We start from the raw sequence: 26,750 nt of genomic DNA, 5'->3' as shown, positions 1-26,750 counted from the left end.
TTTTAATTCTAATCTTGTCCTCCATGGAGCTTGCAACTGCCGCTGGCTTACTTCCATCTGGACGTGTAAAAGGCATAATATCTCTTCAGATAACCAAGTGACTAATGAAACTACTGGGTAGTACTGGACCCAGGTGGAATTCTACAGAGCCTCATCAGCTACCGTCACTTAATTTGATATAGAACAGTGGGTAGCTATTTCTGAGTGCAATTTTCAAGCCAGTTGTTCAATCTACAAAACAGTACTTTGGTCTAAGCAGTATTTTCATAGTTTGCTTATAAGAATGTCAAGCAGTGTCAAAATGCTTACTAAAATCAAGATATATCACACCTGTTGCTCCTTCCCTAACCACAAAGCACATTGTCTCTCCTAAAAAGGAACAGACTTCATTTACCGTGATTCAGTTTCTGATAAATTCATATTGGCTATTACTTATCACATTGTCTTCCTCCCAGTATGTTTATTTACCCACTAATAATTTGTTTCCTAATTTCAATAAGTTTATAGTAAGTGAAGTTAAGGATATAATTCTGTGGGTGCTCTTTCCGTTCTCTTTTTCTGTCTTTGTGTAAAGACAGGGACAATCCATGACTTTCTGTTCTTCAGCCTCTCCTGTTTTAATCAAAATCTTACAAGTATCTTCTAACATGCTTGAGTTTGCTTTAGCCAGACTCCTACATGCTTTGAGGTGAATTTACCAGGGCTAGTACATCTGAATTTCTTCAGATTTCTAATTTATGCAAATGATCAATAACATATGCTTCCTTATTCTTACCTGAGTTCTTCATTAGTATCAGTGGCATTACTTCATTGATCACAGTTCTTTATTCCCTTCTTTCTACTGAAGAAGAGAATACAGAGAAAAGACATTGGATTTTTCAGCCATCTCAAGGCCATCGTTCTGTATTCATTCCCTTGAAGGCAATGCCATTTAACATAGCCAAACCTTATCCCCAGCTGCTCAAACCCATGCCTCCAGTTGGCTGGAGGAGATGTTTGCATAGCTGCAGTGGGCTGCCCAGCTGATAGGTGACCTGCCCATGCTGGAAAATAATTGCTGCTGCCATATGCACCTACAGCCTCAGGGTCACATCACTGAGGACTGTGACAGCTCATTGCTTGAACTTGCTCTTTATTAGTAATGTGCTATTGAATATTTTTTATTATGCTTTATTCTCTTTTTAGTTGTATCTTGTGTCTTGCCTTTCTGAGTTTATCCCTATACACTTCTGGTTTTATTTTATATTTGTCTCTGATAATCTGTATGCAGGTCATCCAAGAGACCATTATTGAGCCAAATCCATGACTTTCTACACTTCTGCTTGGAAAAGTTCTTACTCTTTCAGTGCGTGTTCTTTCAGTCAGTCTGATGGCTTTCTTGACCTTCTCTTTCTGATAGACCTGTTTGCTCCTAGAAGCTACCTTCCATCTTGGGTCACTGCAGTCTGGTTCCTGGGTGTTTACTGTCCTCATTCCACTGTTCTCCTCCTAGAATCATTACCTCTAGTAGTTCACAGCTTCTGTAGTGCAAGCTGTCTTCCCATTCAATGTTATTTCTTATAGATGTTATCATTTTTCTTCTTTATAACATAAAAAGGAAATCTAATCCCTTTCACAGGACTTTCTGCATGAAAGTGAGTAAGATCATACAGATTTTAAAGTTTTCTTAGTATCAGTTCTTACCTCTAAAGGAATATAAGGAATACTTAAATTTTTTTCTTCATAGTTATGCAAATCTTTAGAGAAACCATATAGAAGACAAAATGACTGCTTTCTTAAAGCAAATAACATTATTTATCTAAGAATATTAGAAGTTTACAAAAAATATTAACAGTTATTAGGTTTGCATTGTGTTCCCCAAATTACTAAATTTAATAATTTTTAAAAGTTATGTAAGAGTTTCACAAGCTGAAATTGTATGTTCATTTTCCATGTACAACATTAATTGTCTGATCCCTGATAATCAGAAATATGTCCAATTGTAAAAGAGATTACTGACATTTTAGCATTTCATGATATAATAATTTATAATCTATTAAAAGTTATTATAAGAAGTTTCTTCTTAACTTAATACATTAGAGATTTTCAAATAAAGTTATTGGACAGCTGTATTTTAATTTTTTCACCTGTAAAGATGCACAAGCTACTTTTTTGTCTTAAAGAAGCTATCTGAAAATTATTTCTTTGTTTAGATTAATGTAGGGGATTGTATTGTACTGTTTTCTTTAATTCACTGTTTATCCATTCTGAAATACCTCTGTCGCTTTGGACACAGAGTCAAGTGCCTTGTAAATATCTTCTTTAACTGTGCTTGTGTTCATGATCCATGTTGCAATCTGAGAGGACAATTTATTCTATAAACTTCTTACGGATTTTGTTAAAGCATTTGGCAAACAAATAGGAGCCTAAGCAAGCACATTATTAAGCTAATTTACTTCAATTCAGCTAATGGCAAGGATGGAATATATGATCAAACCAATACCACAATTAAGATTGAGTCAATGAACCAGCGAGTTCAGTTTCTCACATCATCCAGCTAATACGCTACCAGGTAATAAGATTGAATGCCACTGGAAATAATTATTTGTGATTTCTTTAGAGTCCATTTTCCTTCCTGCTTAAGACCCTATCAGTGATCAATATAATTTTAGCATTAGGCATGCAAAAGACGTAAGAAGCCACAGGCCACAGTTTAGGTACAACTTTCGTATTGGTGCACTGACTATTGCACTTTGGCTATTGGATATTTCCCAGAACAGACAGAGTTGTCCCTTGGCTCCATCATGGTGAAGTTATTTTACCATTTCTCTCTTAAACCTCACTCTTACCAAATATTATTAGTTTATTGCTCTGTTTCTCTTTTCCTGTAGTAACATAGAATCTTTCCCCCAACTTAAAATAAATAATGGTCAAGTTCAACATATACTTTTTTTTTTTTTTTTTGTTAATAATTATTTTGAAATAGTTAATGTACATGTAATTTAGAGATCAAAAATCTTTCTTGTTTAATGCTGGGGACTTTTTGAAGTGTCATTCTGTAAGCACACACATTTTCCCATGTACACATCTAAAGAATGAGCCATATCCCTAAGAAAATACAGAGAAGAATTAAGGAAGAATGAGTTCTAGTGAAGCTTGAGTCGCACAGCTGTGAATATCTCTAAACAAGCAGTAGGAGTTTACCTGATGAATATGAAATCTTTCAGGTTTTAGCAAACTTGCCAAACTTCGTTAACTAAATCCTCAGGTCACCTTTTTTCTGGGCTATGAATACAGCTCAGTCCTCTCACACAGGACAGGTTTCTAGGCTTTGTTCACAGAGGAAAGTTGCTTCTGGGCACAGCTTTTCATTTCAACATATCCACTAAATTGACTATGAATGAACTTATTTTCCAAAAAATCTGAAAAATACAAGGTACTTGGAAGACTGATGTCAGTTTTTTGAATAAAGTTGTGAATATGAGTCCCACAGTCAGCTAAATAGTATTTTAGAAATGTTAACAATTAACATAACACATCCTTCCTTTCATTTAAGACGGCTTTTTTTCCATGCAGTTGTTTCAGTTCTTAAGTATTAATGATATTTTACCAACAAAGATTGGCTGACTAGTGTGATTTTTTGGACTTCAGAACCAAATCCATAAAGTATTTTGACATTTTGTTATAGCCAATTCACACATAATTAAACAATAAAAGTTCTCCTAGCCCAGCTCCAGTCATAGCCTGTTTTTCTCACAATGAATAAAGTTACAAGGAAATCTTGGATTATGAACTGCTGAGAGTAATCCTAGAAATCTAGCATGATAGCTGAGCATCACTCATATCTATTCTCAATATTTTATATGGAAGTATCTAACATTATGTCTTCCCTTTCATCTGGAATAGGTAGCATACCTAACTGAATCATTTCATATGAATTCCAAAAACTGAATGCAACCAAACTTCAATTAATGTATTTCAGTTCAACAAATAGTGGATTGAAATTGTCACACATACATTAAGCCTAGAGCTAACATTTTAATCTCTTTCCCATTGTGTAAATTAGTCTTCCATACTTCTGATTTTCCAGTTATGTGATTTACAGCTGAACTTAGCAAATATAAATAGTAGTAAATTGACATGTTTAATGCAGCAAACATGAGTGCTTAACATCTTCTGGCAATATTGCCTGGGACTTCCTGGGACAAATCTGTTGTAGCTGAAATGTTTTTCATAGCCTTCGATGAACATTTTTTCCCTGAAGGTGTCTAATCAGCTTTTGACCCATGTATAATTCCCACCTCTCCAGCATGCTCTGGGCATTGAGTTCACGGTTTAATTCTGATTTGTGTGGAAAATGTCCTTCTTTCAATTTGTGATCAAAGGCAACCCCTTAGCCTGTGATCTGATAATTTGGTTTGATTTTTCCATTGTTTTTACAAAATGAAAAGTGGGACTAATTATTTTGTATTCATCTTTTCCAAGACATTCATTATTTTTTTTATAATTCTGTGATCAATTGTCTCCTTTCCAAGGGTGAATTTGTTTAATCTCTCCTTATTCTAAATCCACCCATATCTTTGATTATCTTTGACACCTTTCTCTGTACTTGTTCTGATTCAACTGCTTCCTTTCTGAGATGAGGGGAAAGAACTGTGCTTAGCACTGCGGATGCAGGACACAAGGGATTTGTACAATGGCATAATGATGTATTATACCTTTTTTTTCTATTGCTCCTCTGCTATTTGATTCTCCTTTCTGACTGCCGCTAAGCACTGAGCTGATGTTTGTAATGAACTATTCACAAGTTTTCCAAGAGGTAATAACAAATTTAGATTACTGTATATGTGTAGTTCTGGTTGGTTTTCCTTATGTACATTACATTGCATTTACTGACATTGAATTTCAGCTGTCACCCAGTCACTGAATGTCATGAGATCCATCTAGAACATTTTGCAGTTGACTTTCATTTTGCGTTGCACCAATCGTGGTTGAGTTCCTCACCCTATTTCCCAATCGTTTGTGAATATTTGAAATGCACAGGGCTGAGCATGATCTTGTATGGGGCACTACAGATGACTTCCTTCACTGTGAACACTGATCTACTCATACACCATTTATATATCCTTATAGTTTGGCTTTCTACTAATCTGTAAGATTAAGAGATGAATCCTTTTTATTCCATGAGAGCATATAATTCTTGAGAAGCTGTGTTTAGGGATCTGGTCAACAAATCTTTGGAGGTGCAAGTGCTCTATATCAATTGGATCACTTATTCTCCAAAGGACTTTAACATGGGACGTGGCTTTCTCCTTCCATCATCTTTCATTCTTCACAATTCTGTCATGTTTGTCCCCATGTCCTCATATTGAATAATTACAGTTTGTGCCAATTTGCTTATTACAGGAGTCAGACTGCCTCTCCTTTATTTTCTTTTTGATGAAAATTGGCTTTTGTAAAAGTTAACATTTCAAAGAACTGTGAGAGTTTTCTATAAAATAGACCTACCTGAGTTTCCTTTAAATGAGCTAGCTCTACTTCTGCTCACAATGTAAGGGAATTGTAACAGCAGGGGAAAGAGTGCCATAAAGTTTAACCTCCCAGGTATTTATTCAGCTAGCCTGTGCAGCATTGCATGGTTTAGTAGGCTGAAACTTATATGTACCTGCAAGAAAACAAAGGAGGAGGGTTTGAGCAAACACCAGTCCAACGGAAGCAGAAGAACCCTCAAAATGCACTCTCGATGTCGAAAGCTGCCTGTTTTTGTGATGCCTTCAGCCTCCCCCATGTATTTTAATGTTTCTTCCAAGGACTACGGACATACTACTGAGGTCCTGGTGTCCCTCATGTACAGGGGGGACATTTTTTGGCAAAGATCTGTCCGAACTCTGGATGCAAGGAGGAGGAGGAGAAGTGGGCTAGCATGTCAGAACAAGACCTGAATAAGCACCATCACCTATGTCCTAGATTTCTTTAAATCTGAGCTTGTTTTCTAGAAAGAAACTTTATGTGCTGTAGCCAAAAGCTCAGTCTAGGTGAGCCAGACTCAAGGACTCGAAAGACACGCTTCCAGTTAATATTTGTCTCTGGTCAAGATATATTCTCAGGGCAGAAAATTCTGCTTTAGCTCATTTTGCAATTGCTTTTACAAGGTGCAGACTCTCTTGCTGCATTTGCATTTCTTTGTAGCAGTAGCTTCAAGGTAGGAGTTAGGGCCCAATCCCTCTCCCATTTGCTAAAACACCCTGACAGTTGATTGTGGGGCAGTACATTTGCTGCCACCCGTATGCCCAGCACATGAGGGCACGCTCACCAGCCGTGTAGAGATGCTTATGCTGGTTTTGTGCTGACAGTGGGAGACAAAGTCCTTTCTAGAATGGTTTCAGTGTTGCTTGTGTATTTGCATGCTGCCTGATTACAGGCTGAGCTTAGGGCCCTTGGAAAAGAAATATTGATTTTGGGTGCACCCTGGGCTTCAGGCTGCAGAATCAGACCCAGAGGAAGTTAAAGGGAGCAGTGGGATGCGCTGTCAAGTGAAAGTTGTTGGTAAGAAATAGGAATGAATAGGACGTGAAGCCACAACATACATATGGGGACGATATACTGCAAGAAAATAAGCTGTGCCTGGGAGAGATGGTATAAGAGATCACACTGGATCAGATACAATTGGAGAAGCCGCTTCTGAAATTCATTAGGCACTGATAGAAAGTGAAGCTTCACTGCAATTCTTGATAGCTTTTGTGCCCAGTGGGAATCCAGCACAAAAGCCTTTTAGCACACAGTTTAACTGGGAATACCTGAGCAAACTGATAACATTGCTGCTTTTATGGTAGTCTTGTTTCTCACATATCATAGCAGGCCACTCCACAAAGCACTATAAGGATGTGTGTGTGTGTGTGTATTTATGTACCTCCATCTGCACATTCAGGTAGCAGCTTGAAGGAATTAAACAATGTTATCCATAGTAAGAAGAACTACAGTGGGAAGGATTGCTTTAAAAGAAAACCAACTATCATACAACGGTTTTTCAAAACGACCTGCATTGCTATTGTAGAGTTCTTTGTTTTGCACAATTTTAGATGTTACAGCTGAGTGAAGAGGCTGCTATGTTACCTGACGAAAACATAAATCCAGCCACATTTCTGATTATAGTATTGTTTCTTCCAAAGAGCAAAACCAGATCAACTGTGGCTCAAATTCGAGTCATTTGTTCTGTGGTTTGAATACAGCAGATTCATACAGAAGTGCAAGAACACGTGTGGTAGATCACCTGCTAAATATCCTGTTAGATGGAAATTGATTAGGAAAAACAAAGTGATGATTAGGAAGGAGTTTCGTATCTTCACCTGTTCTATCACCTGTGATATACTATTGTTCAACACTGTAGTATTTCAGTGAACACACAAAAAAGTCAAAACAATATCAAAGCCTCTGGTGGATGTAGAAGTTATTTTTTTCATTTTTCATTTTTGAGAATCAAAATCCATCATATGTTTGCCCGTTTTGTCTTTTCTTACCTTCTTAAAGATGTAGGTAAACTTTCTTTGCCAAGAATAGACACACTTATCATCTATGGTCCTCTAGGTAAGATAAGATTTTAAGAATTTCCAGTATATATTTACACATCCAAGAAAAAATATAAAAATTATTACTTTTTTGTGATTTTCCTTGTCTGTATTGGACAAAATATTAATAGAAAAAGAAAACTGAACTATGCAATGTCCAAAAATAATTTGGAATTGAGATCCGCAAAGAGAAATACTGTATGTTGCTTTTCCAGCTCCCTCTGCAGACTAGATTATAAGAAAAGTTTTCAGACTATCTATGTTCATCCAGGTCGCATTATATGAATTTCTACACTCTTGTGAATTTTAACCAGCTCTTCATTATTATTCAAGCCTTTTTTTTTTCCCTGTGATTTAATTAGTGTGGAGTCTAAGCTGGTGCATGTCTTTCAGACTTTGGAGCTTACTTCCGAGGTGCATTTCTGTGTCTACTACTCCTGAAAATCCTCTCTGAGGGTTCCACTAGGGGGGCTAATGTGAGCCGCCTGGTATGGTTAGAGATTAAATCTTACTTTGCAGTTCATTAGATCATATAATATTTCCTAACATGAGTTAATATGATGGCTTAGGTTTTATCTGCGGGTTGCTTTTTGTTGTTCTATTTTTCCCTGAGGTATGCTCTGGCATAATTGTTGTTAGTGAAGGCTTTGCATTTTTTTCCATACAATTTTCAAGCCATGTTTACAGATTAATAGGAGCTAGAGTAATAATGTGTTCAGTCTTAACTATTATTACCTAGGTAATCTATAGGTAGGTATATATAGGTATCTATAAAGGAGATTAGAGAACAATGGGGATCAGGCTGTAGTAATTCTATTCTTGCACTCACTGTCACCCCACTGAAATCTTAAACTAGTTATTTTTATTTCCATGCCACAGTTTGTCTGTCTTTAAATGACTACTGCCTCATGGTGATATAATAAAATCATAGAATCATAGAATCATTAAGGTTGGAAAAGACCCTTAAGATTATCAAGTCCAACCATTAATAGTTTCATGCATGTGTTATTTACATGGTGCATGAAGAGAAAGAAATGATTCAGTAGAAAATAAGTAATTCTTACAGATTGTAATACATTCTTGGAATTAAAATGCATTCTCTGTGTCTATTACCACAAGTAACTGGAAATAATACTCTCATTATGTGCCTCTGATCTAACAATGACAGAAAAAATATCTTTTGGCATTCTATCAACAAAGGACATCTTTCATAATTGCAGTATAAGCAGTGGAAGAATTTTTAAAAGAGTATTAGCATAAAAAATGGCCAAGATTTGCAATACGCTGCTGTTCGGAAAGGAGTTTGCTTTGGTACCCTGTACATGCATAGTCAGTTTCCCTGGGATTCAGAAACCTTCCCAAGTACCTTGTCAGATGCCACAGAGATTTACATTGGCTCTAGACACTGGCAGACATTTCTTTTATTCTTTCTTCTGATTTTGTTACCAGTTTCCAAAGTGGTACATGCAACTTAGTGGAGATGAAGTCATTACCTGATGGATACTTTGAAGAAACACTTTGGGTTTGTCATGGTTTAACCCCAGCCAGCAACTAAGCACCACACAGCCGCTCACTCACTCCCCCCACCCCAGTGGGATGGGGGAGAGAATTGGAAGGGTGAAAGTCAGAAAACTCGTCGGTTGAGATAAGAACAGTTTATTAATTGAAGTAAAATGAAATAGAATAGTAGTAATAGTAATAGTAATAGTAATTAATAGTAATAGTAATAGTAAAAGAATATTCAAAATAAGTGATGCACAATGGAATTGCTCACCACCCGCCGACTGATACCCAGCCTGTCCCCAAGCAGCGATCACTGCCCCCCAGCCACCTCCCCCCAGTTTATATACTGAGCATGACGTCATACTGTATGGAATAGCCCTTTGGCCAGTCTGGGTCAGCTGTCCTGGCTGTGCTCCCTCCCAGCTTCTTGTGCACCTGGCAAAGCATGGGAAGCTGAAAAGTCCTTGACTAGTGTAAGCACTACTTAGCAACAACTAAAATATCAGCATGTTATCAACATTATTCTCATATTAAATCCAAAACACAGCACTATACCAGCTACTAAGAATAAAAATCAGTGCTATCCCAGCTGAAACCAGGACAGGGTTACACAACAACATCAAACCCGAATTTTTTTGCTTTATCAAAGGATGTGAAGTGTCATGTCATCTGCAAGTAGCTCTGAAATTATCCTTAACACTGACAAGTTAAGGTAAAAGCAAATAAATGTAGTTATTTAGAAAATATAAAAACAAATAACACAAAGTTAGGTTTACAGAAATGAAGGCAGGCCATCTTTCTGTCTGCTTATTGTAAAATTAGATGTAAATGATTTTCTAACTCCCTGTTATTCAGCTGTCAAGCCAATTAGTCGTTAACCTAAATAGGAGAACCTCAACCCTATTCTTAGGAGAACTTTTATTTTCTGTACGTCTTGAAGGAAAACTAGATCTAGAGAAAGTCTTGCTTTTTTATCCAGCTCATTTCTGGTGATTTTATTAGAGTTTCTTCAGATGTAGATCTCCCTTCTCTCCCTCTTCCTTCTCACCACCCCCATCGCCTTCGCTTTCTGTCCTTTTGTTCTGCAACTTTCAAGGTTTGTGGTTGGCACCATTTTACACTATTGACTTTCATTGTATTCAATTAAGTCATTAACAAGCAATTAATATATTGCAAGATAAAACACTCTATACTACCCAGTCATGTTTCAATACTGTGTTCAATGTCTTGACATATGGAGACTTTATTTTCATTCAAAATATAAAACTTAGATTATCTATCACATGATAGACAAAAAAATAAATAGGGTTAATGCTTGGGGTTTATTTCTTTCTCTTGTGAGAGCAAAGGACAAAGGTTCTCAGACTCCTTCTGTAGACATAACTCATCTGGAGCATGAGTACCCCAACCTAGTCTGTGAGGGATGCTCTGGCAATGTTATCATTGGGCTACCAGAGTATCTAGATGAAATACTGTGACCTACAGATTTATACAGGCGTCTGGATTAAACAGTTTGTTCCAAATCCTCCAACCTTCTGTTCTAAGAACGTATTAGAGTCTTTCTAAAGGTCCTGCAACAAAAACAAAGGAGGGATAATAAGCCATAACTAAGCTAAAGTGGCAGAGGGGGAGAGAGAACACACAATGTTCTCGCCTGTTTTTCTCAACCTTAACCAAGCTGGGGCACACCTTGGCAACATTGCACGGCAGTCCTCCCTCTTAACTGGTAAAGTCCTTTTGGGCAACTGGGCAATAGGGGTAGCTATATGTCTACACTTTTGGAGAAATAAATTTCCAGGCCAAGTGCAGGTAACAATGGTTCTGATCTTGGTCTGGGAAAATTAGATTGTCAAATACAATTTTTAATTTAAAGATGAAGGGACACTGTGGAGGCCAGGATTTGAGAACAGCAGATACAGGGTAGGACTTCAAACAGCACAGTAGCTAACAGATATAGTCTTTTCCAGCACACTGCTCTCCCCTCCCAGTGCTAAGTAGATGGCATTCAAGAGGAATTATCTCCTGCAGTATTAGCCAATAGCAGTCTCTATGTATTTTAAGAATAGACTTCTATTTAATATCTCTGCTCACTTGTTTCTCCCTGGTCAATATAAAGCAAAAGTACCCATAAGCTCCTCTCACCCATTTTTAGAGTCCTTAACACATTTTAAGGCCTATCAGAGTTGTAGCCTCTGGGAGCTCTTCACTACAGCTGTGAACAGCACAGCACAACCAGACTGGCTCTGAGTTGTGCTACCAAAATCTGTAGACAATGCCCCTAAAGCCTAAATTTTATTCAAGTAAAATCCAGTAGATTTTAAGAAGATGAAGTGTTGCGGTTTAACCCGGCAGGCAGCTAAACAGCACACAGCTGTTCTCTCACTCGCCCGCCTCCCCAGTGGGATGGGGGAGACAATCGGGAAAAAAAAAGAAAAAAAAAAGTAGAATTCATGGGTTGAGATGAAGACAGTTTAACATGACAGAAAAGGAAGGCTAATAATAATAATAATAATAATAATAATAATAATAATAATAATAATAAATAATATTCAAAATAAGTGATGCACAATGCAATTGCTCACCACCCACCGACCGATACCCAGCCTGTCCCCAGGCAGCGATCACTGCCTCCCAGCCAGCTCCCCCAGTTTATATACTGGGTATGACAGCATACGGTATGGAATAGCCCTTTGGCCAGTCTGGGTCAGCCCCCCTGGCTGTGCTCCCTCCCAGCTTCTCGTGCACCTGGCAGAGCATGGGCAGCTGAAAAGTCCTTGACTGGTGTAAGCACTACTTAGCAACGACTAAAACATCAGTGTGTTAGCAACATTATTCTCATCCTAAATCCAAAACACAGCACTATAGCAGCTACTAGGAAGAAAATTAACTCTATCTCAGCCGAAACCAGGAGATGGAGGAAAGGAAAAAAATAACGCTTAGACAACATAATGTACTTCAGAAGTTGCTGGTACCATATCCTGTCATGTTTTCTGGACATTTTTCCTGTTCTTTGCCTTTTATGTTTTTAGATTTCTAAGTACTTTAAGGTTGAGACTTCTACTGCTACTACTGTAAAATGTACATTTCATCATTTAGTTCTAGAAAAGAGAACATACCTTTGAGACTCTCTCTTCTATAATTCAAAAATTGCATTCAGTTTTGAAATTGTGTATAATTATATAGTTTTACAGTATATTTCTAATATAATGTATATAATCAGCAGTTATAGTGCATGATTATATACAGTCATATAATTGGATAACTACAATAGTATATAGTATATAATAATGCAGTTATAGTGAATAGTTATTGTTATACTACAGCTATATACTACTGTTACTCTTGATCCTATTTCCTTTTCTCCAGATTGCATTTTTGGCTATAAATACATGGAGTTATAATTTCTTTGTGCATGATAGTCTTAGTCATACTTCCGTTTTGCTGGCTCATGTATACACACAGATCCTGGGATAATATCCTATTTCTTTTATGTACCTCCCATTCTGATTTACTTTAATGCTTTGCTAGTCTTTACAGGAAGAAAGGGCTTTACAGCCTCTTTGCGGAGTGTTAAAAATGTTAGTGGTAAGCAGGTTGCTAATAAGATGAACTACTCGTGTTCTGCTCTTTCCTCAGAATCTGTTAGCTCTCCTAAAAATACTAGTCAAGAGATAGCAATAGTCAGTATGTTTTGTAATTTAATGCATTTTTACCTTCGTACTACAGTAAATACCCTCTTGTGACAGTTTCCATTTTGCAAGTTAAATGTAAAGACATCTTGTCAAGCTTTGTATCCTACACCCTTTTTATACATAAACATTTGCTTTAAAAAGTTTCTTCTGCTTTCGTACTCCCGTAATCATTGTGGGAAATTGAGCGATAGTGAAATATCTTGCAGAAAACAGGAGTTGTGTTTGCCTATTTATACGACTCAAGTACCACAGAGATAGATGGGAAATATTGTTCTTCAGCTGCTATCAGCTAAAAAGAAGTCAAGAAAAAGTCATAGTCAGTGGGATGACAATCTGGGTGGGCTGGGTGTGTACAAAGAAGGACGTGAAGCACAGTTCTCTTATCTTTTTGAGTGGAGGACTCTTCCAAATCTAGTTTACCTATAATATCTCATACATCCTCTGGGAGCCAGGACTACTGAACGTTTATTTAGTTTATTTGGATGGTCCTATGTTGTTGTAATGAAATCTCTACAAAACTCTGGGTGGTGGCTTAACAGTGATAAGTATCCTATTGTACACCTGGTCTTGAAGATTAACCTGGTAGCCTAGGGCACTGCTTCATGTAACCTTAAATACCTAGTACACACTCACGTATCTCCTTTGAGCCAGTGGAACTGCAGTATGTGACGCAGATAGATAGGAAAGTAATCATGTATTGTGAGAGTGGATTTAAAGGCCACAGCTGATGATGAGAAAGCCAAGCAGAAAGATTGAAATCAAAATTATCTAAATCATAAATTTTAATCAAAAATATTTCACTCTGCAGACAATAGCCTTGGTTTAAATAGTCACTTCTAATTTTATTTTGCATTTGTCCTTGTTTTCCTAGGGAAAGGTTAATCCACATTAACTGGTAACTATTAAAATACATTAATTTGCAAATAAATATACATTTTACACTCAGTTTGGTTCTTCTTTTTAACAGGATATATTCTAGCAGTATTCATTTATTAAAGCAATTACATGGCACAGCATATATTTGCTCAGATTATTAGGGTTTTTAATTTCTTACATGTTTTCATAGTTTCTTACAGTTTAATGATGGGCAATTATAGAATCTAATTTCACTTCTATTAAACTATGCATTTATATTTCATGCAGATGCCCATAGCTTAAGCCTAGAGATTTTAGATAGACTGAAGCATTTAGGTCGGTCCTCTAGAGACTATACTGCCTTCACAGGAGAAAAATAACAGAGACTACTACTTCATTTCTACCTAAGGCTATCAGCAGAAAATAAATTATGCATCGAAAGCCTTGATAATAGCATCATATAAATGTACCTATGTTCCACTAATAAGAAATCCCTTTGTGCACTCCACACTGAAGTCTCTGCCAACTTAGTCTAGGTGACAATTGTTTCCCACATCCTGAGTCTGCTCATCTCTATCATTTGGAGAATGTGAGCAACGTTTATCAGCCAGTCACTGAAGAAATAAGGTTTTGGGTATGAAAATACTGGTGGTTACGAAAATACTGGATGTATATTTTCAAAGAGTTAAAGTCAATGGCTCAATGTCCAAATGGAAACCAATAACAAGTGGTGTCCCTCAGTGGTCCGTACTGGGACCAATGCTATTTCATATCTTCATTAATGACATAGCGGGATTGAGTGGACCCTCAGCAAGTTTGCTGATGATGCCAAGCTGAGTGATGCAGTTGATACACTACAGGGAAGGGAAGGCATCCGGAGGGACCTTGACAGGCTTGAGGAATAGGCCTGTGCGAATCTCATGAAGTTCAACAAGGCCAAGTGCAAGGCCGTGCACCTAGGTGAGGGCAATTCTTATTATCAGTAGAGACTGGAGGATGAAAGGATTGAGAGCAGCTCTGCAGATAAGGACTTGGGGATCCTGGTGGATGAAAAACTGACATGAGCCGGCAACGTGCACTTGCAACCCAGAAAGCCAACTGTATCCTGGGCTGCATCACAAGAAGTGTTGCCAGCACGTTGAGGGAAGTGATTCTCTCCCTCTACTCTGCTCTCATGAGACCCCACCTGGAATACTCCATCCAGCTTTGGGATCCCCAGCACAAGACAGACATGGATCTATTTGAGCATGTCCAGGGGAGGGCCACAAAAATGATCAGAGGACTGGAACACCTCTCCTATGAAGAAAGGCTGAGAGAGCTGGGATTATTTAGCTCCAGGGAGACCTTATTGTGGCTTTTCAATATATAAAGGGGGCTTATAAGAAAGACAGACAGGTTTTTTACCATGGCCTATAGAGACAGGACAAGGGGCAATGGGTTTAAAGTGAAAGAGGTTAGATTTAGATTGGACATAAAGAAGAAATTTCTTCTGATGAGAGCAGTGAGACACTACAACAGGTTGCCCAGAAAAGTTGTGGATGCCTCATCATTGGAAGTGTTCAAAGTCAGGTTGTATGGGGCTTGGAGCAACCTGATCTATTGAAAGATGTCCCTGCCCATGGCAGGGAGTTCGACTAGATGATCTTTAAAGGTCCCTTCTAACCCAAACCATTCTGTGATTCTGTGATTCCAGGAAATAGCTGAGTATTTTATTTATTGCTTATTCTTCCAGAGCAGGATGTGTACTCTAACCACAGTGCAGCTGGATGAAAGGAGGGGACAACACCCTCTTCCCACAGTTTCCCTCTGTCTTGTGTTTTATTTCTCTCTCTTTGTTATTTTCCTTTTCATTACAATTTATTATTGTTATTATGGTTTGATTTGATTTTATTTCAATTATTAAACTGTTCTCATCTCAACCAACGAGTTTTCTCACTTTTACCCTTCCAATTCTCTTCCTCCCATCCTGCTGGGGGGGGAGTGAGCAAGCAGCTATGTGGTGCTTAGTTGCCAACTGGGGTTAAACCATGACAATAGTGCACGGATTCTAGAAGGTTTCCATGCCTTGAAACTCAACACTGCAAAGACAAGCCCACCTTGGCATCTAAATTGTTCTCTGGATCAAGCCAGAGGTTCCTATTTATACATTCAGGTGTTAGTGGCTTTTGATGCTTTGGACATCCTGTTCCGACCACTTCATTAGTCCCTTTGAATGATTACTGAAGTCCAAGATGAGCAAATTAAGTATCTTCCAGCTCATTTGCATCACATTTTCATTAGTTATCAGGGAACACACATTTAAGTCTATCACTTGGTGCCAGGCCAATAGCCAACATTTCCAATATCAAGAAACCGGGCAGTACACATCAGTCAACTCACTGCAAATTGGCAATTAACAAGATGGCTAGATAGGTTCACATGAGCGTAACATTATTAATTAAACAGCAGCTGGGTTAATCAAGATAGCAAAAGTAATTTGTTGGAATAAATATTTTATTAGTGTGTCCATCAATAAAGCAAAAGAAGAGGTTTTAATTAATTCATTTATAAAAATATTCACACTGTGGTGGCTGTAACTCTGTTTAAGGATCTGGAAACAGGTCTGATCTGTAGAAGGATATATTCCCACTTTATCACTTCATGTTAATTGTACTGTAGATATCAGTTACCCAACTGTAATTACTAGTATGTTAGTTACAAGCCAAAGAGTGCTGCCCACCTCTGAACAGCAATACCTGACAATTGATGCTAAAGGGCTCTTTTTCCTCTTTGTTTCTTTATTCTTTCAAAAATGTGCATTCTGCCATTTAATTACAGAAAGATATTCTTGGAATATGGTGGGTTATGATACCTCCCGGCATGATTAGAGACCTGATCTTTCTTTTTCTCCCCAAAAAGACCATGAAATTAAGAAAGGGTAAATATATTTTTTTATTTCTCCTGGTATTAATAACTAAACAGAGGGTGGAAAATGATATATTTGAAACAAGTATATGCCATAAACACAACAGGTGGCAGTGATTCCTATCTGACTGAGGAATATTTATCTACTAATGCTGAGAAATATAAAGAAATACTGAGAAGCAGAGAGAGGCTGATGATTTTGCAAGAAGGTCACAGATTAGACAACGTGTGTCTCAAACACTGAAGAAAGTGGGAAAAGATTTACTTTAAGAAGATCTATTGAAAGAGCAAGACATAAGCTGTCAGGACTGTTAAAACAATCAGGCTTGCCAAACCCCATACTTTTTTGGAGAGAAGACCTCTGTGATGGGTTGACCTTGGCTGGATGCCAGGTGTCACCAAGCAACTCTATCACTCCCTTCCTCAGCAGGATGGGGCGGGGAGAAAATAAGATGGGAAGAGAAAAAAAACCTCATGGGTCAAGATACAGGCAGTTTAATAAAGCAAAAGCAAAAGTTGTGTGCGGAAGCAAAGGAAAACGAAAGATTTATTTTCTACTTTCCATCAGCAGGGGATGTCTGGCCACTTCCCGGGAAGCAGGGCTTCAGTACACATAGCGGTTGCTCTGGAAGACAAACACTGTAATAACGAATGCCCCTCACTCATCCTCCTTTGTCTTAGCTTTTATTGCTGAGCAGACATCATATTGTATGGAATATCCTTTTGGTCAGCCTGGGCCAGCTGTCCTGGCTGTGTCCCCTCCTAAGATCTGGCCCACGCCCAGCCTGCTGGTGAGGGGGGAATGCTGGAGAGACAGCCTGGATGCTGTGCAACCATTGCTCAGCAGTAGCCGAAACACTGGTGTGTTATCAACACCTTTCTAGCTACCAGGACAAAGCACAGCACTATGAGGGCTGCTATGGGGAAGAGTAGCTTCATCTCAGCAAGACCCAATACAACCATTATTTTAACCCGTTGCTTTCTTCTTGTGTCAGGTGGTTTATCATACATTAGAGTGGAAGTCTCTTTCTGTGCTTTATCCACCTGTCCAACATCTTAGACATGTGTGAGAAATTTGCTGGAAGCCCTTGTGGATAGATGTTTTATATAATATGCATGGATATGGATATAGAATACACTTGCGCATAGAAAGAAGGAATTGCAGTTATAAAAGTAAAGTTAGTTTAATGCAGAATAGTAATAAGAAGAAAAAAGAAAGAAATACACTACTGGAAAATAGTAAATAATTCTAAATATTTGATCTTCCTTCACAAACATCTAACCCACAAGCTGTACTACAATTCATTTTTATCATGTTCATTATTTACTCAGCAGTTTTACTCTTCAGAATATTTCAGTCATGTTTAGGGAAAAGAACAAACCCAAGTGACTTACACAGTTAAATTGCACAACACAAATTGCACAATACAAATGGGAAACATTGTAAATAAACAGGTGACATTCCCTCATGAAAAGCGACCTGTTTTCTGGTATTTGTGTGGTACCAATGAAATAATTATTTAATCTATATGTAACATTCAGGTGGTGCAAGCAATACACCTCAAGTACGATTGTTTTTTTGATCCTTTGGAAGCCTTTATATCATATTGTTTCAGTTGTCATGCCTGAAAGGTGCTCTAAACTGTGGAGTTTAGGGAAAAAATGTGCTTAATCTGTCAAGGAGTCTGTAAGCCAGTGCTGGTCCTGGAGGTGCAGGGCAGCTGAACCACAAGATCCCATTTTCATTAACAGCGGGAGGCTGGACTCCTCTTACCCACCCACACAGTCTTCAGCAGGTAAATGTGGGCTCGCACTGAGCTAGGCAGCCCTGCTGTGGCCCTAGGTCCCATCCAGCTGCAGGCACCATGACACTGGGCACAGTGCGGCTTGGTAGCTCAAGCACAGCTTGGTCCTAGCCATCTCCAGTGAGCGCCTCCTCCAGAGCTGGTTTGCATTTAGCTGACTCAGAGCACAGTACAACAAAGTGGTGTCCACCTGATAGAGGCTGTGGCAATACCACCCCAGTAAATTGGACCCAAAAAAAGCCAAGGAAGCTGCTGATACTTCAGTCTGCTCAGAGAGAGAGGAAAGTTGGATTAAACTCACTTTCCTGAAACACCAGCGAGGTGAATGCCCTGGAGAGGAAGCTCAACATGACTGTGCCACAGTGCTGTGACAGCTCTCATTCACAAGTAACTCAGCTTTAGCGTACTGTAGCTTAATTCTCCATGGGGAAGATTAATCCCTTGGAGGAGGATTAAGCTACAGTGAACGAGGGCCACTTTATTTCTGAATGGGAAAGGCCACACAGGGATTTAATGTACTTTATCTTATGTGCATTGATTTCACAGCTTTAGTTAATTCATCTTAACTTCCCTGAATTCCCTTGTGCAGACAAGCTTTTTGTCCACAGAGAGGCTCTTGGAGCTCCTTGTAAAGCTCCTCATGCAGCCTAGCCAGAAAGCAGGTTGGAATGATTTCTGTGCCTCTGAAGGAGCTTATACCTGTCTAGATACTATTAAATTACCTCTTTCTCAGATGGTTGATCCGTGACACCCTTAGAAGAACTATTTTAATTAGATTTTTTGAATGGACCAGAGAAAAAAGAGTTTTCTTAAAATTAATCTCTGGGTTATTTTAGAAATCTCTCATGAACAGTCTTTTCACGGTTTTCAGATAGCATGAATTGTGTACAGCTGTGCAAACAATATTTTCTCAAGTACGGACATGTTTGGGCAGTGCAGTTTAATAGGCTTCCTTGCCCACTAGGATTTTCTTCTTCTTTGGTGGTGGTCATAAGAAAACATTTTGTCTATATGGAAAGCAAATGAGCAGAGTTTCTATTCCCTGATCCTAAAGATCTTCATCCCATCCTCCCGGTGGCACAAGTGACACAGATCTGGGTTGAGGATGATGTTTTTGTGGGAGCTGCTGTTAAAATAATGGCATGATTTTGTTGGAGCTGTCCTTTGGGGAAATGAGCCTGCTTATTTCTTGCATAGTTAATGTCATTTACTGATAGGCCCTTCTGGTAAGGTGTTTCCTGACACTGATGAATCACAACCCAGCTTTACCGTTCAGCTACATCATGACACTTCACACATCAAATTAAACTTTTGCCAAGCAGTTCTTCACTGGGACACTTTACGCAGCACAAAAAGACATCTCTTGTGGATTCCATACAAGCTTTACTCTGACTTAATTCTGCAGTAGTCAATAAATATTTTATCTTTTTAATAGGTAAATGATTTGCTTAGGGGGCAAACAGAGGTACTGAACAAACAAAAGAATGTAAGTAATAGCTGAACATCAAGGTCCAAGTGTTTTCTACCAGTATTACTCAATAGTAGTATTCATCAATACTGATCTCAGTGGGACCGTGAAAAGATTTAAAAATATAACACAACATGAGCAAAAGAGAGAAAGTCTCTTTAATTTAGCTGTTTGTGACCATTTGCACTGGAACTTACATATAAATACAGGAAACGGAAGCAAATATTTTTTAAATTTAGCTGTGATACCTGTATTTTTATACCATTGTACTAAAAGCTTAATAAGTGTTCAATGTGTTGTAATGATTGCTTTTCCTCTTCTTTCATACAGTTGATTGGATTTGTGTATGCCTGTTACGTGATCAGTATTTTCATGGAGGAGGAGGACAGCTGTAAGTACTGATACACACCTCTCCATCTCTGGAGCCACACTACCTGGGGTGAGACTTAGTCTTGCATTAACTACCAAGGCGAAGAACAAAGTTTTAAAAATGACAGAATCTGGCATTCATGTACACAACCAATTGTGCTCAAAGGCATACTTATTTAGGTACTACCACCTTATCTAGGTGACAGGATTGTACTTAGTAAACTTCTTCATAGAGGTCTGTGAACCGCTTGCATGAGCCAGTCACACTGCTGAAAATCGTGTGATCCACATATATATATTTGTGTAAGTCTTTATGTATGTACACTTAAATTTGAATCAAAGGTCCTGAAGTCATTTAGTCTGTTTTTCCAAATGACAGCTTTATCAGCAGTAAAGTTAATGGAGATGACAGATCAAGCCATTTACAGTGTGCAGTATCACTCTGATCCATAATTAGATAGACCTGTTCAACACTTACAAGTAACTAGACCATGCATCTAAAATGCTGACCCCCGTGTTCTTAACCTGTCTTTATCAATAAAACCCTTATATACATACCCATACCATTCAAAAAGTTTGAAAATGTGCACACCTTTAAAAAAGTATTTATCAAAAGTCAGTAAATGGGCATTGGAAAAATCTGACTATGCTGAACATTTTGGCAGGGTTCTGTCGGAAATTCTCACAATCTTGTGAGAATTGCCTAACAAGGTCGCCATACCCACATGACTAGCATAGCGATTGGAAAAAGCAGTAGTGAGAATGAAATAATATTGGATGAGCAAAGAGGAGCGAATACAAGAACAAGTCTATTTAAAAAAGGGACAATGGATGATCATGCCAGTTACCTCCTCTCATATATGGGGAGTTAAGCGGTAAAATATCTGCCTCTAGGGAAAAAAAAAGGAACAAATGCCAATACCATTTTATGGCTATAGGATAAATAATACACAACCAAATTCATAAACTTTTATTCATAAATCTTAGCATAGTTGTTTTGTTTCTTCACAGAATAGCACTAGTGGGTGAAATGAATATAGTAGAAAAAATTAATTCAGTTTGTAGGAAAGCATTTGATAATATCTGGAAAATCTTATTGAAAACATAATTCAAGTAATTCATGGCTGTGATGGAAAAGCAGACTTTTTGATTGAAAACAGTGTGAAGGACCATAAACAAAATGCTTTTCCATTGCTACAAACTGTACAACATTCGGTTCTCCATCATAATGCAACAGACATTAGTGTCAAATCTATTTTAACACTTTCATTTAGATTTCTAATAGGAAGAAAATATATCAAAGAGGTTCTCAGATAAAACTGAGTGGGAAGGAGTCATAAGCATGTTGTGAACATAGTGTATTGTGAAAAGGTGCAAGGAGTCTGGACAAAGACTGATGCTGTAAAGGAGAAATATGAACACTTGGAGAAGCAACATGAAATGTAGGTCTTGAGGAGGAGCAAAAGCCCACACAACGCTCCCTCAGAAAGCTAGGAATTGCCAGTTAGTCAGGAACCAGTAACACAGGATAACAGCAGAGGATAGTGAAGCAGCAGCAAGAAGGCTGTATAATTTGGGATGTATAAACAGAGTCTTTGGTCAGTGAAATCCAGAGACAACTCCTTTCCTTATGGCTGTGGTGAGTCATGATGGTAGCTAGTGCTTCATACGAATATCTGGAAACTTCCTTTATAGAATCATAGAATTGTTAAGGTTGGAAAAGACCTTTAAGATCACCAAGTCCAATCATTAACGTAGCACTGCCAAGTCCACCACTAAACCATGTCCCTAAGCATTACATTTACCTGTCTTTTAAATACCTCTAGGGATGGAGACTCAACCACTTCCATGGGCCACCTGTTCCAGTGCCTGACTGCCCTTTCAGTGAAGAAGGTTTTCCTAATATCCAACCTAAACCTGCCCTGGTGCAACTTGAGGTCATTTCCTCTAGTCCTAGCACTTGTTACTTGGGAAAAGAGGCTGACGCCCACCTCGCTACAACCTCCTTTCAGGTAGCTGTAGAGAGCAATAAGGTCTCCCCTCAGCCTCCTCTTCTCCAGAAAAGAGACAATGAGGCAATTACTAACAAAAGTATGTTGTATGTTCATATATAATATGTATTACTAACAAAAGTATGTATTATGAGACAATTACTAGCTAAACTCCTGGAACAGGGAGGCTTCACTAAATAATTGGGAAGGCAGGCAGACTGATAAGGAAGATACAAACTACAGTGCCTTTAAAAGAGCAACAGTGTGCATACATGCACACCCACAAGCAAACACAGATATATCTATACCTGGGAAGACAGGCTCTTCGCTGTTTACACAAGTATGTTATATTATTGTTGGTTTTGTTTAGTCCTTTATAGTGTGCGTCACACATCCATGTTTTATGCATGTGTGAAAGAAAGACAAAGCTCCCACCAAAGAATGCAACATGTTCATGGAAAATGCAGTCACTGGCTAAAGAGTATATGTGGTTTATATTCAGGGCCTCACAAGAGTGTTATTGTCAAGTTAAGGGCCTTGTTCACTTAGAAAACATGTCAACTTCAGAAGAGTTGGGGCAAGGTCTGTCTTTGACATCCAAGGCCTGATCCACTTTCCTCTGACTGCAAGCCCACCTTACTGTCTTTTGAGTTTTGTGCCATATGATACTAATGGAAATTTAAATCACTGAGAATGGAGAACAGCTGACATTTATTAACATGTAAAACACATCAAGTGCTAAGGTGATCCAGTATGTAAACTAAGCCAGTGCCCATTCTCCACAAAGGAATCGGGTATCTGTGTTTAATTTCTGCTTGTCATCCAGAACTGCAGATGGAAATTTGATGTTTTTTGCAAGTGAAAATCACCTCACTCATCTTGGAAAGTATGGTGTAATTTAGCTCAATCCCCTTCGTTAAGAATGGGCAAGTTTCCCATTTTCACTTGTACCTTTACATATAATCTTCTAGATGCTTGTGTGAATAGATTTTTTTAGTTAGTGGAGGATGACCTGGGACAGGGGCAAGAGTGGTGTGCTGGAAGTGGAGCAAAGAAGCAGAATAGATACATCTAGGAGATTTTACAAAGAGTGCAGGGAAATAATTTCTGCTTTGTTACTTTTTTATTCCCTTCTAAGATCCTGAATCCAATCAAAAGCCACTAAATAGCCCTTTAGTATCTCACTTTCTGCTAATTTGTGTCTTCATGCCCATTTGCGTTTGAGTCCTCTATGCTTATAGATAAATACATTAAAGACAAATGTTAACTCATTCATAGCAATCCCACAGATCTGTTTTAAATGAAGAAACATTTGTGTAAGGCCCAGTGGGAAAATGGTTTGGTTTGGTAATTAACTGAGAAGAACAGGACTTATTCTGGAAAAATTCACATTGTTAACTTGCAGCGTAATGAACAAAAATTTATTTAAGAGAGAAGTGCAGTGGTACTTCAAAACAGTCAGGTTAAAAGTAGACAGTGATTACATTAGGATAAAAGTCCAAGAAACTGCAACAAAAGAGCAATTTTATTCATTTTAATATGATGCAGTAGATTCTTTTCTTAGGTAGATGCAGCTATTCTATCATATTTTTGCAGTAGTTTGCACAGAATAAATCCTCAGCCATCTGAGAGTCAAAGCCTCCCTAATTAAATGTACTCTGCAATATTCAGTGCATCAAGTTAACCCCACTTCCTGGTCTGAAACCCGTCAGGCAGACTTAAAAATTAATAATAGCTGCCTGTTTAGCCTCTGTGCAGTGCTTAAATGGATTTTGAGCCTGACATTTTGGCTGATGGACACTTTTCTGAACAGTAATAATGCTTGAGGAAACATTTATTTCCAGCTATTGCTCACCTTACCTATGTTTCAGACTGTAGTTAACTTCTACTTAGAAGGAAGATGATAGCAGGTCAAAAGGAATGAAAAAGAAGACATGTAAAAGGCACACTGCAGTAGTGGGGTTAATACCTTCCATCACTCATCCTAATGAAAAAGTCTATTTATATCTCTTCCCTTCATTTTTTCATTTCTTTCTTTGTAGATCTATCAATCTATATAAGCCCTTTTGAAGGAACAGAATATGTGAAATCTGTAATCATAAAAGCCTGTCACTATCCTGTTTGTGAATCATTTTCTCCTAAAAATGAACTCAGAAGATTCATGCCACCTTGTCAGAGTTACTGAATGGTTTTAATAAAGCGAAGTCTGGAGACTAGGCAAAATACATTGTTAAAATCATTATTAAATTTATAAATACTTTCTGGATTTTTTTGAGAAACAGTTGATAGCACTATGCTGCTAAATACTAGCTCATAAATATGACATTGATATATGTCAGAAGTGATAGTTCTGTACTGTAAGTGAATTTGTGGAGTGGAAGCTGAGTTGCATACAAATTGCATAAGGCAAAAAAAGTTAAATCAGAGGGGAACATTTGCCACAAAACTACAATTGAGATTTCAGCATTTATTTTAAAAACAAGACCAAAACACCAAAAAGTCAGTCCAAGGATGCTCAAACTTCTTTTGTGCATGAGCAAAAAGAAAGGAAAGGGCTTCCATTCACTATGAAGGAAAGCCTTATCCCCTAAATGAAACCATAAGAATAAAATTAATAAACAAAAAAATGATTTTTTTTTGTCTTCCCTATGCCAGTTGTATTTAGAGCTCAGCTATACTTTCAGAACAGAGAGGAAGATTAATCTGTTTTTAAAAAGGAAGAGTTTCCCCATACTGTGATATCAATAGGAACCTCCATATGCCATCATTAGACAAATATCAAGTAAGGCAAGATACATTATTACCACCGCTGAAAAACTACTGCATTGCCTTATCTCACATGTGGCATTACATTTATGCACACCATTGAGCATCTGTTGGCAGTAATCAAACAAGAGAGAAATAATTTTTTCCTCATATTTAATTTAATATTTGTAGTTACACAGCAGGTCCAGCAGTGATAAATTTCTTATAAATATGCTCTTTTTTGCAAAATGAATGAAGAACTAGCAATAGCTAATATTAGCAACAGACCCATATATGTTTGTATGTGTGATCACCTTTATATATAAATACACGTTTCCTTAACTAAGGAGTTTTTGGGAACCCACTGCTAATATCTTTACATCAATTGTAATTGCCCATGTGGTTGAGTCCATTTACCTTCTAGAAAAGAGAATTTTTATCATAAATTGGTTACTGACAAGGATGACCAAGAAGGAGGATACTGCACTACACTTCTGTTGGGCAATACAAGAATCAAACATCCCCAGAAAACGACTATCTTAAATTACATCACTGAAAATAAGGACTTTCCACACAGCAGCCAACAGGACAGATCATCACCGGGCTTTAACATTCACCACTCTCACCTTTAGGCCATAATGACCTGAGATATTGAAACAAAATATGTTGTTACTGAGCAATGGATGAATACGCTTGACACAGACTTTTAAAATGATAATAAGTTTTACTGCCTGGCACTGAAACAACACTATAGCTTCCAGGTTGACAGCATTCTCCTGGCTTTGGCATTTCTGTAAAATAGCAGTGACTATCTGTATTTTTGGAAGGCTTGAAAAGCAATTTGCATCTTTCTGTTCATCTGGACAAGCAACCCAAAACCCCAGGATTCTGATATACCAGTTTTGGTAAAACAGCAGAATCAGTTATTTTCACCAGGCATAGACTATGCATAGTGCTAGGCACAGAATTATAACAACAGATCCATAACCAAAATATATTCTGTAAGCATTCATTCAACTGAACAGTTTTCTAAAAATAAACAAATGTGGACTCCTGCAGAGATGAAGAGTCCAACATAGCTGTACTCAAAGGTGGTCTGTGACATCTGGAAAGCCAGGGAGTCCAGCTAATGCCATAAAACATCTGGCTGATGACAGGTGGTTCCTGCTGCTCCTTGCACTGAGGTGCTGCCCACATTTCAGGGTGGCTGGTGCCAGGGAGTGACTCGTTCCCTGCTAGCAGCTGCTCTCATCGCCTTGCAGATGGCCACCATGAACCGAATGAGAGGTTGAAGTGTGACCAGAAATAGCACGAGGAGTATCCAGGAGGCTCCCTCAGTTCAGCTGTGACCCAGGCCAATCCCACCAAACGTGTAATGGAGACAAATGTCAAGATCCATTTTCTGTAGACTTTAGAGGTCTATCCAGCTGGAGTTTGTTGATTACATGCAGACTGACCTATTTACTGCCTTACTAAACCTGGCTCCACTTTCTCTCGTACTGGAAATATAAAGGATAAACCTGTTATTCTAACAACATTGTATGGTCTTACAGTCCCATTGGTGTCCTCCTATTAATCATTAGCCTTAATGTGTGAATTAACTGAAAATGCATGCTCACTCCTACACTAAACTAACAAAATGAATTATGAAGCATTTAATGAAGGAAGAAATACAGCAGGAATGTTATATGATTTGAATTACCACTACATACTATTTCATTTTTTTTCTTTTTTTTTTTTTTTTACTTTAAGTTATCATACATTGCCTGAACAAGTATTTGTTCTCATTCCTGTGGAAATGTGTGTATAGATATAATGCACACAACCAAGGGTAAAACCTCTGAGGTGGAGTAAAATAAAAGCAATTAAACAAT

At 38.1% G+C, this 26,750-nt stretch overlaps 1 protein-coding gene across 4 annotated transcripts in view; it reads left to right on the top strand.

Annotated features, from left to right (window-relative positions):
* Positions 1-26,750, top strand: part of NKAIN3 (sodium/potassium transporting ATPase interacting 3) — a 384,319-nt gene that overhangs the window by 332,330 nt on the left and 25,239 nt on the right. For 3 of the 4 annotated variants that reach the window (XM_087752491.1, XM_087752502.1, XM_087752480.1), the window contains one exon: positions 20,102-20,162. In XM_087752491.1, the coding sequence (XP_087608617.1) occupies positions 20,102-20,162 (61 nt within the window). Of the gene's footprint in view, positions 1-20,101; positions 20,211-26,750 lie in introns of all 4 variants that reach the window. The other variant, XM_087752511.1, reaches the window with a different exon arrangement.

Source organism: Nipponia nippon, unplaced genomic scaffold (genome assembly GCF_047370975.1).
Source record: "Nipponia nippon isolate SJK-2023a ecotype South Korea unplaced genomic scaffold, ASM4737097v1 scaffold_1, whole genome shotgun sequence".
In the NCBI taxonomy this organism is placed as follows: domain Eukaryota; kingdom Metazoa; phylum Chordata; class Aves; order Pelecaniformes; family Threskiornithidae; genus Nipponia; species Nipponia nippon.
The sequence above is the reverse complement of the archived record's forward strand: the minus strand, read 5'-3'. Positions and strand labels throughout refer to the sequence as shown.